General features: G+C 35.1%; 1 protein-coding gene across 31 annotated transcripts in view; it reads right to left on the bottom strand.

Moving 5' to 3' along the window:
• Dscam1 (Down syndrome cell adhesion molecule 1) overlaps positions 1-13,860 on the bottom strand; it is a 175,663-nt gene extending 161,803 nt beyond the window's left edge. For all 31 annotated transcript variants that reach the window (XR_016302632.1, XM_089635741.1, XM_089635734.1 and 28 more), the window contains exons 1-2: positions 13,743-13,860; positions 6,893-7,129 (exon numbers count right to left, since the gene is read on the bottom strand). Coding sequence is in view for 30 of the 31 variants with exons in the window: in XM_089635741.1 (XP_089491867.1) it covers positions 6,893-6,971 (79 nt within the window). In the remaining variant the exon portion in view is untranslated. The remainder of the gene's footprint in view (positions 1-6,892; positions 7,130-13,742) is intronic.
• Positions 13,861-17,643: the final 3,783 nt, after the last annotated feature.

The raw sequence follows: 17,643 nt of genomic DNA, 5'->3' as shown, positions 1-17,643 counted from the left end.
ATTTTCTTTCTAAAAATAATGTCTGGTGCTTTGAGGGGAGTTAATATTAATTGCAAAACAATAACACCTGTTTAGACCAGATATCTTCCAGGTGGATGATATAATTGTAATTTCCTCGAAATACATGATTCCAGAAATATTATTACGCAATCGGATAATGCATTATTAGCACTTACATTAGTCATGTCAATTACAAAGAATACTTACAATTATAACAAATTTTCGTTGAAAATGCTTGTAATTTTTCATAATATCACAGGATGTCCAGTTAAGGTAAAACTTGAAAAAAAAACTTATTTCTGCTTGTAAAAATCATGCACTTGCTAAAGATGGCAATTTTCAATCACAGTTAAAGGAATCAAATATTCGACGTAACAGTTTGCTGATTGTTTGTGATTTTGCCTCGGATTTCCAAGACGTAAGTAACCTGAATACAATGGAGCAATACTCGGACATAATGGACCAGAGTCAGCTGATATCTTCGTTGTACCTAACCTCTCCCTCTCCCTGAAAAACGACGCGTGTATCAGAAAGAGTAATTACAATGCAGCTCTCAGCGGCAGGATAAGAATCAAGCTCACCCACGACTCGATACTGTTCAATTGGGTCCATTTCAAAACGGCTCTCTCCCGCTTCCTGCTGAAGAAGTAGGAAATATCGATCCGAACCGACGTGGTTATCGCTGTCTCCTTTATATTCCCATCGCACGTGGAGCCGGCATACCCAGACGTAGGTCTGGCGCTGTGTCAGTGACTCCAACATGGCTTTGTTCATTACACCGGGAGAGAAGTTAGTGTGGAAGTGCCGGGAGCCGGGACGCCCTCCTGTGACGTCACTACTGGCAGCGAGTAGGTACATATTATAGGTATGTATAATAAAGTACTGCGCGTGTTTACCCGGCGGGAAAATGCTCGGGCGTCGCACAGTGGGCTGAAAATCGGCTTTCATAGACATAGAGACTTGAATTTTCAAGGGTATTTTTTTTTGCTAGAAATGGATTCTGCTGATCATTACTATGCTATAAAATGTCGTACGAAGAAATTGCGTGTACAAATGAAGGAGTTATAATTTTTTTAAGAAAAATTTGTATGGCGCTGACATTAAAAATGAGGCTATCTCTGGAATCATAAGGTTGGCCGTTCTATCTTTACACACAGATAATACTACTATTTATTTGTATTTTTTTGACATACTTCATATTGTGGCGCAAGGTGCGATTATTTTTTTAAAAATCCTCAAAGTTGAAAAAAACCTAGTTTATTGTTGATGATTCATTTTAATGCTTAAATGCTTTTAGGCTTGCAGTGTAAATAAAATATTGTAAACTAGACAAAGCATACTCATATGTATAGCATTTAAGCATTCAAATGAATCTTCAACATAAAAAAGTTTTTTTTTCAACTATGAGGGTTTTTAAAAAAAAAATCACAAGTTTCGCCACAATACAAAGTATGTCAAAAAAATACAAATAAATAGTAGTATATTTGTGTGTAAGGATATAATGGTCAACCTTATGATTCCAGAGATAGCCTCATTTTTGATCTCAGCTCCATACAAATTTTTCTTGAAAAAATGATGACTCCTTCATTTGTACATGCAATTCCTTCATACAAGATTTTATAGCATATTAATGATCAGCAGAATCCATTTCTAGCCAAAAAAAATACACTTGAAAATACAAGTCTCTATGTCTATGAAAGGCGATTTTCAGCCCACTGTGCACAGTGTTTTGGCTTGCAGTGTAAATAAAATATTGTAAACTAGACAAAGCATACTCATATGTAAAGCATTTAAGCATTCATCAACAAAAAAAATATTTTTTTTCAACTTTAGGATTTTTAAAAAATAAATCGCACCTTGCGCCACAATATGAAGTATGTCAAAAAAATACAAATAAATAGTAGTATTATTTGTGTGTAAAGATAGAACGGCCAACCTTATGATTCCAGAGATAGCCTCATTTTTAATGTCAGCGCCATACAAATTTTTCTTAAAAAAATTATAACTCCTTCATTTGTACACGCAATTTCTTCGTACGACATTTTATAGCATAGTAATGATCAGCAGAATCCATTTCTAGCAAAAAAAATACCCTTGAAAATTCAAGTCTCTATGTCTATGAAAGCCGATTTTCAGCCCACTGTGCGTCGATCGTCGTTTTTGATTGGACGAGAATTATTATTGCAAGGACGCGACGTCTGAATACCACAACGGTCTTTCTAACGGAATTTGCTGAAACTTCAATTGACAGTTTTAGATCCAATTGCTCCGGAAGGATGCCTGTTGTATTGTTACTCGTTTTGTGAATAGTCCTACAGTGACAGGTTCCGAGGTGGAAATAATGCGATAGTATTTATAACTTGGCTGATAATAATATGATTAATTAAGATTTTTTAAATATTTATATTGAGGGATTAGTAGGATTTATAGGTACTATTTACTTTTACTATTACTTTATACCCTCTGATATGAAAATATCTGGAGTCGGTGAATTATTTTCCCATTTGATCTCTGGAGAGTTGACGTGTTGTTCTTGTATTATTTTGTATTTATTGTGCTTATATAATGCACTTGCATAATTTGGATTGACTAGATGATCATTTGTGGAAAAGTGTGTGGAAGGGTTTAGTTTTTCCTGTGGGGAATATTTAAACCGGACATAAAGTAGGAAAAAAATATTTTACATAGGGAGTTTGTTAAGGCGAAGCTTAATGCCAAATCACTATTTTGATTAATCTTTATAACGAATTGGTGTACATTATGAATACCAAAAAATATGCTTTAGATAAATTGAAGGTTTTCCTATCGTTTCGCTTGAGTAGAATCCAGAGTGGAAGATACTACCAGTATCGCCCTGGTGTAAGACCACCATTCAGAATTGAAAAGTTGCTCCAAATGGCTTTAGCCGTGTTTAGTGACTAGATCTGAATAGCCAGGTACTTCCCCACCTTCCTCTTTCCCTTCCCCACTTACCTTCAGCCTCACAACATCCCCCAATTGGGGATGCCATAGTCTCACTGGCTCCAGACGGGAGCAGTTGGGACTCTTGTGAGGTATTCACTATAAAAAAAAAAAAAATAAAAAAAAATACAATTAAAATTTAAAAAATTACTTAATAAAAAATATAAATGTAAACTACTAAAAAATATTTGCAATAGAAATGTAAAAACGCATAAAGGAAAAAACTTTAAAAAAATACAGTATTATAGCTAAAATTATCTGTGACAATTTCACTTGATTAACTTTTTTGCCTTCTTATAAAATTATTTACAAAATAAATAAAAACCAGTTTTGTGCTTGAAATCGAACGTTTCTAGACTCCGTTTGTCAAGCGATTTTAATGCCTATTACCTACGATATAAGGTATACCAAGAATATACACATTTTTGGCTTGTAGCTTCCTCTTAAGGGATGCAAGTACCTGACAAACTTTAACCAGCGATGTTCCTGAACTTATTTGGTGCAAAAAACGTAAATTAAAATGATAATATTTTTGCTAATTGACCTTTTGACATAAGACGTTGATCATATACAGTGCACGAATGGGGCCTAAAGGATTTTCAATGAATATTATTCAAACAGAACACACAGGGGGTGGGCGGGTGCTAGAGAATTTCAAAGAGAAAATTTTTACCATGGCCCTGTACTGAGTTTCAACAAAACCACAAAATAATCTTTCTATACCATGAGTGCCGGGGCCTAAACCGTAAACCGTTACCTTACTTGTTACCTACTCGGACTTTACTTTTCTGCGCGGCAACCTGGAGCGGCGCGTGGTACAGCCGCTCCGAAGTATACGTGTGGCAGAGCATAATATTAAAAACATTGCACATATTATGAAAGTACTATTCGAACAATGATAACCATTCAAAGGATGTGTGTGTACTAATGAACTAGCTGTATAAACGGCCGCAAAAGTATGTCCGCGTATGCAATAGGCTCTGCCACACGTACGCTGCGGAGCGGCGGTACCACGCGCCACTTCAAGCCGCCGCGCAGAAAAGTAAAGTCCGAAAGTGAGGTAACGGTTTACAGAGCAGTCCATTGTGAGATTTTTCTGCGCGGCGACCTGGAGCGGCGCGTGGTACCGCCGCTCCGAAGTGTACGTGTGGCAGAGGCTATTGTATATCTACGCGTCGCGTCGTCTCAGTAGCGTATCTTCACTCTATTCATTGCATTCTTTTACAGTTGCTATTTTATTCACCATTATTATTGATATTACATTTATTAGAAGATTAGTGGCATAAGTAGAATTATGAAAAGAGTTATGAGTATCATAAACATTACAATCAACACCACACGAAGGCATTGATGTAATATATAAGGTACTCTACGTACGAAGGAGGTTTGATCCCACACCCAAACTGACGCAAATACGTTTTTTTACAATCACGTTCTCATTGATGTTAACGCCACCGCAGTCAATATAAATAAACACGTCGAAGTTTCACGTTCAATTATGTTGCATGTTGCGTTGGCTGAATGACCCTAAATTATTGATCCACAAACAATTCATAGTGTCTACAACACAGACTGAAATGTTGCTAGAAAACAAAGAGTCATACAAATTGTGCGTAAAATAAGGGTTAAATTTATATAGCACAAGGCTGACTTATTTACGAAATAATACAGGTATGTACTTCGATTCTCCCATTACCTGTCAGTTTTACTTCAACACGTCACTCTCAAAGGGTTAGACTCATTGACCAGTGGTTAGATTAGATACATATCTGCATTGATTGAATCTTTTGCATCGCCTTGTTTTTTTATAAGATGAAAAATAAATTCCATGAATCGGCTCATCAATGGTAAAATATGGGAGGTTCTTAGTTAGTACATACATGTAGTGTACATATAGGTTTGGTTAGAAAAAATGATTTATATTGATTGATTAGTGATACAAATAATTAGAAAAAAACATAGAAAACAAAATATATATTGGCGCAGCCGGGATTCGCATTCGGAATCTCTGCTTACCGTATCTGAAATTGAATGTCTTTTTCCCCACCAAACCATTTTTCATAGCTGCCATAGTTCTCTAGTACTTATTCTAGAAATCATTAATAGTGTTTCAACTCTTTTAAATAGTTTTATGTTATGTAACAGTGTTTTGTAATGTCAAACCTAAACCATTGTAGATAAAGTTAACTTTTCAAGACGATTTTGGATAATACGCAAGTACCTACCGAGAAGATGTTACCAAAAACACAATGTAACTCCTCGAATGTGTGGGCAAGTTTTCATAGCGCGACTGAGAAATAAACCTACACTTTACGAGATTTTGCACGCTTTCATTTCCTCAAGGCTTACTTGTATGTCTAATACAGAATTACACACAATCAATATTGCTTGCTAAAGATTTCTGCATCTCCATTATGTTTTTTTAAAACATCAGTAAAACCGTTACATATACACACCACAACATTAAAAATAAAAAAAAATAAAAATTTTTACAAAGTTGTAAGTAAAGGTAAAACGAGCAAAAAAGAAATACGTGCGACTGTAGAAATAATGGAAGATGACAGGTTATCGAAAATCATGAACATGTAGATGATACGGGAAGGACCCAGTGGATGTGAACGAGTTCTCAATAAATTACAAGGCCAAAATAGCATACGCAACCCTACGCTATCTGACGCACGATTCCGAATGCTATATAAAAGATTATAAAATATTTCAAAATAAACGCATTCGGTTAGCCCTGGGAGCCCCAAAATGAATGTGGGTTTTTCATTAATATCTAGATTCGGAAATTCTCGTCTTAATGTAACACCCATAGACATATGAATATTAGTAGACCTGCCCTAAGTGATTAAAAGCGTATTATCCCCACTCCCCATACCGGTTCCATTGGAGCCGACTGTGCTCGCGTATGGCCTCAAGTGAAATTTGAAAACGTGACGTCATCATTCTTGTGCGAACTATGGTCGAGGCATCATCGGTTCATTTTACGAAATAACACGGCAAAATGTTGACTTGTACTATGAAAACTTGTAAAAATAGATGTGAAAAAGAGAATAAACCCAATTGTCGTATTACATTCCATATATAAGCATTATTTTAAGCATATTCACATCGTATAATATGGATCAGTTGTAGAAACATATACTATCACATCGAGAAACGTCTGGACGCGAAACACAAAGCTGGTTGGTTGCTGGGAAGTAAATTATGAACATTTATAAAAGTGTCTTAACTAAATACTTAAACGAAATATTCGACTCTGAAAATACAACCGAATTTTTTTGCCGAATTTGGACTTCGCAAATTTGTTCATAACGTGGCGAGTAATTTGCGCTCCCATGTAAAAATGTCTATTCATTCAAAAGCAGATTTTACTTTTAAGAACTAAATGGTGATATTATAATGCGAGATGCCTATTTACTGTCAGATTGATTTATTGACGAATCACAGTCAGCCTTACCCCCTTCGTTCTTCAACAGTTGATTTTACCCCTCGCCATTATCTTCTCGTCTATTAATTCTTATGTCTGTGGTAACACCCATGAAAACGCGTCGATAAAAAATAGCCTCCTCCGGTAGGACGAATGCGTTCGAACAATATTTAAAAAGACAAAGCAAATCCGCCAGCTACCTAGTGCATGGAATTGAATGGAATAATAATAAATGGAATACTGCAGCTATTTACTGCATGGAATTGAGCTGGAGAAAAGACCAGTAGAGAGGAGGCCATTTACCACCATAGGATATAAGATGCACAGAAAAGGTGGAAGTGGACTGACTATGAGTAGTAGGATGAACAGGTTTTGAAGACTCTTATAGGTGTATGAAAGCAGTTTTGGTAGAGGAGGCCAAATTGCACCACGGGATGTAGCGCTGCTGATGAAGTGTTTACAAAAGATGGTAATAGAGCAAATAGGTGTTTGTCTTACCCTGGGTTATCATGGCGGCCACCAGCAGAGGGGCCAGCCACGCCACGTTCCACCCACACATCTTCCAGTTCAGCCACATGGCCACTACCAGTCGGTGCACCTGATCACTGAACAACACTTGGGAAATAACACGGCACTTGGAGGAACACTCCAGCAACACTTGGCACTTGGCACTCGGCACTGGACACTGCGCGGGGCACGGTTGGCTGGGGTCGTATGGACCACACGGCCGGATCACTGAAAGGGAAAAACAATGATTAGATTCAATTTTTATATCATACTAGCTGCAACCCGCAATGCCTTGCTGTGGCTATGTCTGTCTGTGCAGATAGATAATCAATAGCGCGAGTTGCTTTTACGTCCAAGTGAGGCTGTTTTTCAAAAAAAGCAAATCTTTACCTGTCACCATGTCACAGATGACATCTATATAATATAGGTATATAAAAACACACGCGTATTTAGTGATGTAGACCCGGGAATATTCCCCGACTTGAAATAAATTCCCGAAAACGGGGAATTTATTTTATTTTTAATAAAATGGTTTCTACACTTCTCTTGGATGCTTTATTGAGTGTTAGCAGTTATCTAAGACGACATCCCCGGATTTGTCACAGGTTGCCATAAGAATATTGACTGCTCCCATTACTTCAGCAGCCACTGAGAGATCTTTTAGCACGTTTAGTCGCATTCATACAACACGGAGGAATCGTCTAACAACTCAAAGAGCAGGGAAAATAACATTTGTGGCACACAATTGGAAACTTCTTTCCTCTGAAGAGGCTCTCAAGTTGCTCCCAAGAAAACCCTTTCTTCCACGGATGAGCAGATTGCTTCGCATCATAACGTTTCAAACCTATCTGGTACTCACTCGCAAACGCAAACATCCAATTGACTGTGCTGAGGAAGAAGAAAACGTAGATAATCCTGAGTCGGCAACAACTTCGACCGGGTCGGATGAAGAAGAAGAAGAATATGAAGGTGAAAGTGGAAGCGAAGTTGATAGTGTCAGTGTCCAATCGGTATCATCAGATGAACAGTAACGATCTGTGAAGTTGTGTCATTTTTACAGTTTTACGATTGATTTTTTATATGTACCGTTTACTAGCATAAAGTGTATATAGGCTACTAATACTGTACAGTATACAATTATATAGAGATACTAGTCACTTTAAAATAATGTTGAACGGTGTTTTTTTGTTATTTTTCTCTTGGATCCTATTCCTATATATATGGGAATAGTTTTTATGGATCTATCCTGCTCTATATGTACCATATTATGTGTGTATATTTAATTTTTTATTTAATAAATATTATTCTTTTTGAGGTATTATGTTGTTAAAATCAAAATTCCCAAAATTCCCCGTCCAGGGGAATGTTCCCGGGAATATTCCCGGGAATATTCCCCAGAAATAAATTCCCGGGAATTTATACATCACTACGCGTATTCGAATGCAACGTTGTGTCAAAATTACAAACAAATCGTTGGAGAACTTTCGGAGATTTGAGATTTTGAACAAACGATAGATAGATATATTTGCCGGGTTTTTGTACACAGCATTATGTAATAACTAGCTAAAGTGTACCCGGCGTTGTTCGGGGTTATCCTTGGGAGATAGACATATAATTTGACGGACTTTTCTGTGGGCCTCTTTAAGATATACAATTCCGTAGTACATTATTTTGATGTATCTCATAAGGTTTAGAGCCAGCGTTAGCAATGTAAGTGCCCGAAAATATTTTTTTTCGACTTTTTATTAATATAACATAGGTACAAGTATTATATATATAAACCTTCCGGAAGGAATTCTCTAAATGATAGTGAAACCCCAATCAAAATCAGTTGCGTAGTTTAGAAGAACTAAGACTTTATTTTATACTATTTAGAGATGGTGCTCAAATTTTGGTGTTTTCAAACTGAAACTTGATTGCTGAGCCGATTTTACCCCGAACCTACGAGTAATAATGCGTTCTTCGGCTTAAAAAAAACGTTTATCAATTATTTTAGTTTATGGGATTGTTATATTTCCGTATTTGTATACACAATTACCTGCGCCCACCCGGCCAACCCATAATCCACCGCACACAGCCGCTCACCCCTAATGGGAGATAAGGGTGGATTTTACAGCCAATGGGCATTTTGCTGACAAAGAGCTCGTAGTACACCTACACCGTAGGTAGCACACCTCGTTTTAAAACGTATAGGTATCTGAAGGAAAAGCTCGTTAATCAGACGTTTGGTTTGTGATTTAACCAAGCTCATTAAATTAGACGCTTTTGAGCGTTTTTCAGGAAAATAGTGAATTTGGCGAATTGATGACGAAATCGAAATGGAAAAAACAATAGAAAATAGCATCTCTAAATGGTATAAAAGTGGCTATCCGCGTCTGTCTGTTTGTGCGCTTAGTTCTTCTAAAATACGCAACGGATTTTAATATGATTTTCACTATCATTTAGATAATTTCTTCCGGAAGGTATGCATATCTAATACATGCATATTATATTAATAGAAAGTAGAGAAAAATCGATGTTTGTAATAAGTCGTAAAAAATATATTTTACATTGCTAACGCTGGCTAAACCTTATGAGATGCATTAAAATAATGTACTACGGAAACGTAGGTATATATTTAAAAGACCTACAGAAAAGTCTGCGATGATAAATGTCTGTCTCCTAATGCTACGTATAGATTACCGCGAGCCGAACTGCCGAACTGAACCACAACTTATGGGAAAGAAACGAAGCAACTGCAAATGGCGCAAAACGCCGCTTGCAGTTGATTCGTTCTTTCGTGGTACGGTTCACGTTTCGGTTCGCGAATGTATACGTACCCTAAGAATAACCCACAGTAATCATTTTTATCTTGTATACATATGATGGGTTATTTGCGAAGCTATTTTGACCAACATAATATTAACCCTAATACAATTAAATTATGTCAGTTACAATGTGTATTGCACCCGTGCGAAGCCGGGGCAGGTCGCTAGTTCTATACATCTGTCGAAAATAAAATCTTGAAATCAGGCGTTTGCTTTGTTATTTAGACATGCTTATTACGTAAATTGGACGCTTTTGAGCTTTTTTCAAGAAAATAATTAATTTGACGAATACTAGGAAATCGCAACGGAAACCAATAGAAAACAATACATTTAATTGTTCGAATGAAAAAGATCGAAATCAGGTTTTGTTATTTATATTTATGTTTGTTTGGTTTGTTATTTAAGTCGGTAATTAGACCTGTTTCGGCGGGAATACAATGGTGTTGGCACAGTTGGTCTAAATAACAAATGTAGATCCTAGGAAACAAATTGTACAGCGCCCTTGAGGTGATTTTTCACAAAAACGGCGCTCTACAAATTATCCAATTATCATTATTATTATTAATTCGATGAAAAAAAAATGATATCAGGGTCCAGAAGGAAAAACTAAGACAACAATGCAACTTATTGTAATTTAAAAACAAATAAATAAAATAGCTCACATCCGTACTATAAACAATAAACATACACATCTTTTGATAAAAATATTATTCAGTTTGGTTGGGTATTTTGGCGTCATATCCAAAATTAAGGTTGTATTGAAAAGGCCGGAGCCCTACTCTATTTTTTCTATTTTAAAGTTAAATAAATAAGTAATAATGACTTGCGATGCTTCATCATCATCCATCTCTCAGCATCAGTTTAATGACGATGATAGGTGTCTAATAGACTAATGGCGGTTGGAGACAAGGTTGAAACGTCATTTCACAGCATTAATTGTATACTTATCTCCAGTTTCTTAAACAGTTTGCATGCAGCATCTACCTACGAACCCCAACCAATAAAAAAACGGCTGCAACATTTATAAAATGTGTAGGTTATTTTTTCGATATTAACCCCTTACAAAAAAAATATATACTAACTATGTTTCGTTTACCATATGATAATTATAATGATTCCGATATATAAATTTTAAATATACATATACTTTTTCTTAATTTTTCAGTTTACTTATTAATTTTAATATTTTTGTTTTTAGTTTTATTTATCATTAAATTTGTTTTTTTTTCTTTACTTCTTTCTTATGTTTCTATAAAATAGTATTCTTTAGTTCCTTTAAGTTATTTTTATTATTATTTCATGTACGATTCATTCTTGCATACTTATGTTTCTATAAAATAGTATTTTTTAGTTCTATTAAGTTATTTTTATTATTATTTCATGTATGATTCATACTTGCATAATTATGTTTCTATAAAATAGTATTTTTTAGTTCTTTTAAGTTATTTTTATTATTATTTCATGTATGATTCATACTTGCATACTTATGTTTCTATAAAATAGTATTTTTTAGTGCTTTTATGTTATTTTTATTATTATTTCATGTATAACTACCACAACAAGGGCATTAGCCTAGTATGGTAGTTAAAAATGTCAAAAAATGTAACATGTAAACATTTATTAAATAAAAAAAATAAAATAAGCCGAATTTTTTAGGTTCATGACCACAACAGAATAAGCCGCGGGCATCGAAAATACTGCCAGTGATATGATAATTTGTTCTTGTAGATATATCCAATACTATGGATAATTCTAAATGTAACAGCAATGAGATAATGTGCGTTTCGTTTCTGTGGAGAGTGTCGTGCTCAACACGTGACAAGAGCTGCAAGGTGCGCATGCGCACTATCCTCCACGTGGGTGGGGGCGAGCCCCTCAAGTTGAAGCTAGTTTAATGAAGCCACACGGGGGATGCGAAAATAGCCCCACACCCCGAAAGGACTTGATTCATCCCCGCCAACTTTCAAGGATGCAAACGTCGTAAACGAACTTTTATCAACAAATGATTTTCCCGTCCTGTACAAGGACGAAGGATCCCAATATTCGTCGCAGGAAAACTTCACCTAAATTCCGCGTGGTACCTACCAAACGGTCCATAAATCATTGCCCCAAAATGAAAATGGCGTGACTCATGCACATAGTACCGTCTGCAGAACAGAATGGTTTCCCATTGGTAATGTTTAATATTTACCCCAACTGCATACACTTATTAGATTAATATTCTTAGGCAGGTAGCAAGTTTTATGCAATGGCAACATAATATTTAAGTACTTATTTATATAATACTTATACTAAAATAAGCATAGACAAAATACGACACATCAATGAAAATAAGTGATTACGTTCAAGAACAAATAACGAATAAAAAATACGAGGTTAGTGATTGGTAATTTTGCAGCACACATTCTTAAATGAATTGATTTTTTTTGTTTCGTTCACAATTTATATTGAGCAGTATTTTTCAAAAGCTTCATCAGTCGTAACAATCTAGGAGTAGTATTTAACATGGTTTGGATTGTTCATTTCAGCACATTTTTGTGTGAGAAAAACCTGCGAGAAATTACACATGTTTAAAACAGATGTTCATTTCGTCTGGCAAATGTTTTGACATAGTTGCGAGTGATTTTTTTTGTCTCATATCCTCATTAAAATGTTGCTAATTTAAATTACATCAAAACTATAGTTAATAAATACAATCTGTAAAAAGCACCGCGATGTTTCCTTAAATTAAAATAAATTAAAAATAAACATTGGAATAGGTTGCATACTCAGTTGGTTTGATTAGCAATTTTAAAAAAATCTTACATAAATTTTCGGTAGTGATTTGATTTCGATGCAACATATTTTTAATCAAGTTTATTATTAAGCTGGCATTAATTAATTATTAATATCACAGGAACTGGCATCATTGATCCCTTCGGCACCGGTGCGTAGTCCGGAAACACGCCAAACGCGCGCCCAACATTTGGCCACGGTTGACAAATTTATTCGTCACATGAGAACAGGTCGTTTGTACTACTCGTTCTGAGTTCACCAGCTCGGCTGTGGAACTGCTAGCCTCTGTGTTTCCTCCCTCCTACAACTTGAGTATCTTCAAGACTCATGTTCACTCCTTCATCTCCCCAAAAAGACTCTACACTCAGCATCCCCTAAGATTACATGGGTCCTGAAGAAAATAATTTTCGTCAGGGCTTCCTGTGTGGAGTTAGTGTAAAAAAAAACTAACTAACCATCACGCCGTTTCCCCGCAGGAGTAGGCAGAGGACGGACCGCCAAACAACTCGGTCTTTGCACACACTCCTTGCCTCATTCACATTCATACTCTTTTATTATTCTGATTCACTTGGTAGTGCCACGTCTTGTTCGGGCGTCCCCGACTTCTGCTACCATTCACATTCGCATCATATATTCTCCTTACACTCCTTGCTTCGCTCAATCGCTCTACATGCCAAAACCATCTAAGCGTCCCTTTCTTGGTCTTACTCATTACGCTGACATCAGCCTTGCACTCTTTGCGGATCTCCACAAAAAAACATTATTTATAATAAAATTTGTAGTGTTATGTAGTGATTTCGTTCGAATAAGTATTATTATTAGGTAGATCACTAGCGGTAGAGATAATAAGTATTTTAAAATAAAACACAAATATAATAATATGGCTATAATCGATATATTATTGTAATAACAATCAGATAAGTAAGTACCCACTACAGTGTTTATTTATAAATAATAATACGCTGGTATTTTAAAGTGTGCATATAAAAAAGGCACCCGATTATATTATAATTATAAACAACTAAAAATGACATGTACAGATTATAAAAAAGGAATTTATTTTAAGTATGCTTTATGAGAACACATCGAGGAAGATAAATAAAGCCGAAACCACTTTCAACATTCACCATATCGATTTTGGTCTACCGATGACAGCCGGGCGTTCACCACTAACAAAATATACGCAAAAAATAAACACAAAAGCCGGCTTAAAAAGTGTAAATGTCTGGATTTAGATAAACAACCTTATTTATAAATACCTGTAAGTTATCCGAAATGAAATTGATGAGTGCACAATAAGTAAACACACGATCGAAACACGCGCACGGCACGATAACGAACGACGCAACCTCGCGATAGGACGCTCGGCTGATGAATGATTTGGATTTCCGAACTTGACCGAAGCGGAGACCGAAAGTACCCGAATGTCCCGAATGGACCACCCTTTTCCCTTTTTGTTCGTGTGTAAATGCAGTATGGCGGTTGCGTTTCGAATTGTAGCTACCATAGTATCTGTGTATTTGTATAGTAGTATTTTATTTTATGTGTGGGTGCCAATCTTCAACAGCTGATAAAAGTTTAAATAATAACAAATTGATGATTATAGCACACTTTAAACTGATATGATGTCATTCATATTAGTAATGATTGTAGAAATTCTCAACTCCTTTGCAATTTTTACATTACACAGTGGCGTAGCTATAGCATTCCGATTGCGGGCGATCGACCCTAAGGGGTGGGAGGGGGGGGGGGGGTGTATACATATACACGAGATTTTTAAATAAAAAAAAAATATTTTCTGTAAAATATTTTATTTATTTTTGCAATTTTTAGCGTTTAGACATGTTATTCTGTACACACGTGTTCATAATTTTAAAGTTTATATATGTTTGGTAGTATTCCCAAAATGAATTAATTTTCAAAACTTAAAAGAACTTGTTATTTTACATAATATATTATTATTAAAATTTCTTGATGAAGCAATATGTGATTTAACAAGTGTGCTTTACTAATTTATTAGTTTTATGATTGACGATTATTGGATCTATGTGCTCATTTACTTCCCACTAAGATACATATCGCAACGTAAAAATCGTACATATTGTAAGCATAAATAATAGTAGCTCACTAGCTCAAGAAAAATGGTATCACTGTGCCTTAAAAAAACAAAAATTATTTAAATTAACTTTGTTTTGTTAATGTATCAATCAGAATATTCATAAGTATATTACTTATCTCGTTCTCACAATGAAATGCCGGCATTTTATTAAATAAACTTTATTTATCAAGAATGTTAATTTTTGTACAAAGCACAAAATTTCTCTTTCCCAAAAACTCTGACAAAAAAATACCAATTACACTGGTCAACACATTTTTTGTCCCTTTAACGAAAGTAGCCAAATCTGACAGGAAATTTCACGCTGATTTCAGATATGTGATTAGTTTTTTTATATCACGTCAGGTTTTTATGGGTTTTAATTTTACTAAAATGTGTATTAATTCATTTTTATTCGTGAGTTATCATTGATTTTTTGATTTTTGACCATCCATTCCATTTGGTCATGCTGCAAACATGAAAGAAAACTATGACAACATGAAGCTGCTGTTAACAAAAAATAAATTTGCTAAATACGAATGGAAAATATGTGGTGATCTAAAAATAATAGGGCTCCTACTAGAACTGCAAGCGGGATACACATAGTATTGTTGTTTTCTGTGCGAGTGGGACAGCAGAGACAGGAAAGACCAAGGACTGGCCTACTAGAAAGCACCTTAAACCTGGCACGAAGAATGTTCAACATGCTCCCTTAGTAAAATCTAAAGATATCTTACTAACACCCTTACACGTTAAATTGGGTTTGATGAATTTTTTTCAAAAGGCTTCTCTAAGTTATTTATTACATAATATAAGTATTTGATGTACCCCCATAAATAAGCAGGGCTTGTGTGTATGGGGGTGTTGTTATATTGGTTTATATTTGATATGATTCAGTTCAACCTTTCGGAATACTTTTTAAGGTGGCTTTTGAATTCGTTTATATTTGTATTCATGTTTCTATTTTTTTCTAGTAATGAGTTAAAAAATTTAACTCCGAGATATTCATGGTTGAACTGTCCTATTGTTTTTTTACATTTAGGAGTAAATATAATATAATATAAACTAATCGTTGATAATTACTTACGGTAACTTCTAATAATGTTAATCACTTTTTTAAAAATGAAAATGTAAGAATTATTACAAGATTAATTAAGAATTATTCTATGGGAATCAAAACTATTTTTTTTAAATATGTGAAACCTTTTTTTGTAAGTTCTTTCAGTGCTATTAAAAATATCCGCTACCTCTTCATATTGGTTGCCTAAGTTGTGTGTATGTGGTATAAGAAGTTTATAATCGAATTTCCATTGACATTATTTATGCATTGGAAGATAGTTTTAGTTCGTGTGACTCTATTAGGAACATGAAAAGAAATCAATTGCGATAATGCAGGGCTGTCAATAAGGGAACTGATGATTAAAAAAAGAAAAATGACATCAGATACCAATCTTCTGTAGGACAGCTTTATTAATTTTAGATTTTTCTGAGACAGTTTAAGTGCATAATTTGTGCTGTATTTTTTCAATAGAATCCGAGTGAAACTTATAATGCAGTAACCAAATAGGCGAGATTGGTATACTATATTTGGCTCCGGACTAAATAATGTATTGCTTTTAGGCATTTGCTTTGTTCATAATAATATTTATATATGACATTTTTTTAAAATTTAAAATCAAAGACTATCCCCAAATCATTTATTTCATTGACTGAATTGAGTTGAGTATCATGAAGGGGGCTTTTACAAAGATTGGAAAATATTTATGGGGTGAGAGGAATTGGGTAACTACGGACGGGGAGCCCAAAGTGTCTGCCAACCATGCGAGCTAAGAAAGAATACTATAGATTGTACCTCTATAGTATTTATTGGAAAGATCAAAATAATTATGTATTGTGTTTGTTATTACATTAACATGAAATATGTATGAATTTTTTTTTCCATCCAAAAGTACAAGCAAAGAAGATGAATAACTAATCCAACCATTTAAGGTAGCTTCAGCTCTCAAAAGTTGAATTGTTTGGATAGAAAAAACATTTTTAACATATATCATGTAGAATCCAGTTAATATTGAAAGGCAAGATAAAAGGTCGCAGAGGGCCTGGTAGGAGACAAATGTCTTGGCTGCGAAATATACGAGAGTGGACCGGCATTAGAAGTGTGGAGGAGCTATTCCGGGCAGCGCAAGAAAAAGAGACATTTTCTAGAGTGATCGCCAACGTCGGGGGGACCTGATACGGCACATAAAGAAGATCATGTAGAATCGCCTCCTGATGTTAGTGCACTTTACCTCCGGACATCCTGTATATATCACTACTTTGAACGTGGACCCATGTATTTACAAGTATGTATATCTTTTATCACTGGTGATGTTTTGCTAACTGTTTAAGCCATAACTAGAACTAACCATTTTTGAGTTTCATTAACAGAATGGGCCATGGCACTGGTGAACGGATAAATCAACAAAATGATAATTCATCACATCTTTAAAAAGTTATATAAAGTCATGGAAAGTGTGAAATTTTTTTTTTATCAACTGGGTTAAGTAGGTTAGATTAGGTTAGGTTTAAATTTTTTTTTCATCGTTTCTAATGACTTTATATCACTTTTTAAAGGTGTGTTGAATTGTCACTGTGTTGAGTTATCATGGAACCCGTGGCACTATATCAAAAATGCTTTAGTAAAGTCTGTGTATATAAATGACTAAAGAAAATACCCTTGTATACTCAACTTGTGGGGAAATTGTTGGGAATTGTTATTTTTCTCCCCGATTTGGGAATTATAAACATCTATTGTGGGTATTTTAGAAAATATGCATTAGAAACCTTGCTTCTAATTTCTATCAGTTGTCGCACGGGTAATAAATTTACAAAAACTGGGTGCTGTAAAGAGACGAGAAACGTTGCGCTCATTTTATTAAGAGCGAAAGCCACGGTACCAGATCAATATATTTGTACGGCTCAAAGAGTCTATTCAATTGAATGACAGCTCAATTGAATGGGAGCCGTGAGCTCAGAGCGAATGAGCAATGAGAATACTGTGCTCGCCCGTGACTCACCCGATACGG

Source organism: Hesperophylax consimilis, chromosome 9 (assembly GCF_061612785.1).
Source record: "Hesperophylax consimilis isolate HC1 chromosome 9, BYU_Hcon_1.0, whole genome shotgun sequence".
Classification (NCBI taxonomy): Eukaryota; Metazoa; Arthropoda; class Insecta; order Trichoptera; family Limnephilidae; genus Hesperophylax; species Hesperophylax consimilis.
The sequence above is the reverse complement of the archived record's forward strand: the minus strand, read 5'-3'. Positions and strand labels throughout refer to the sequence as shown.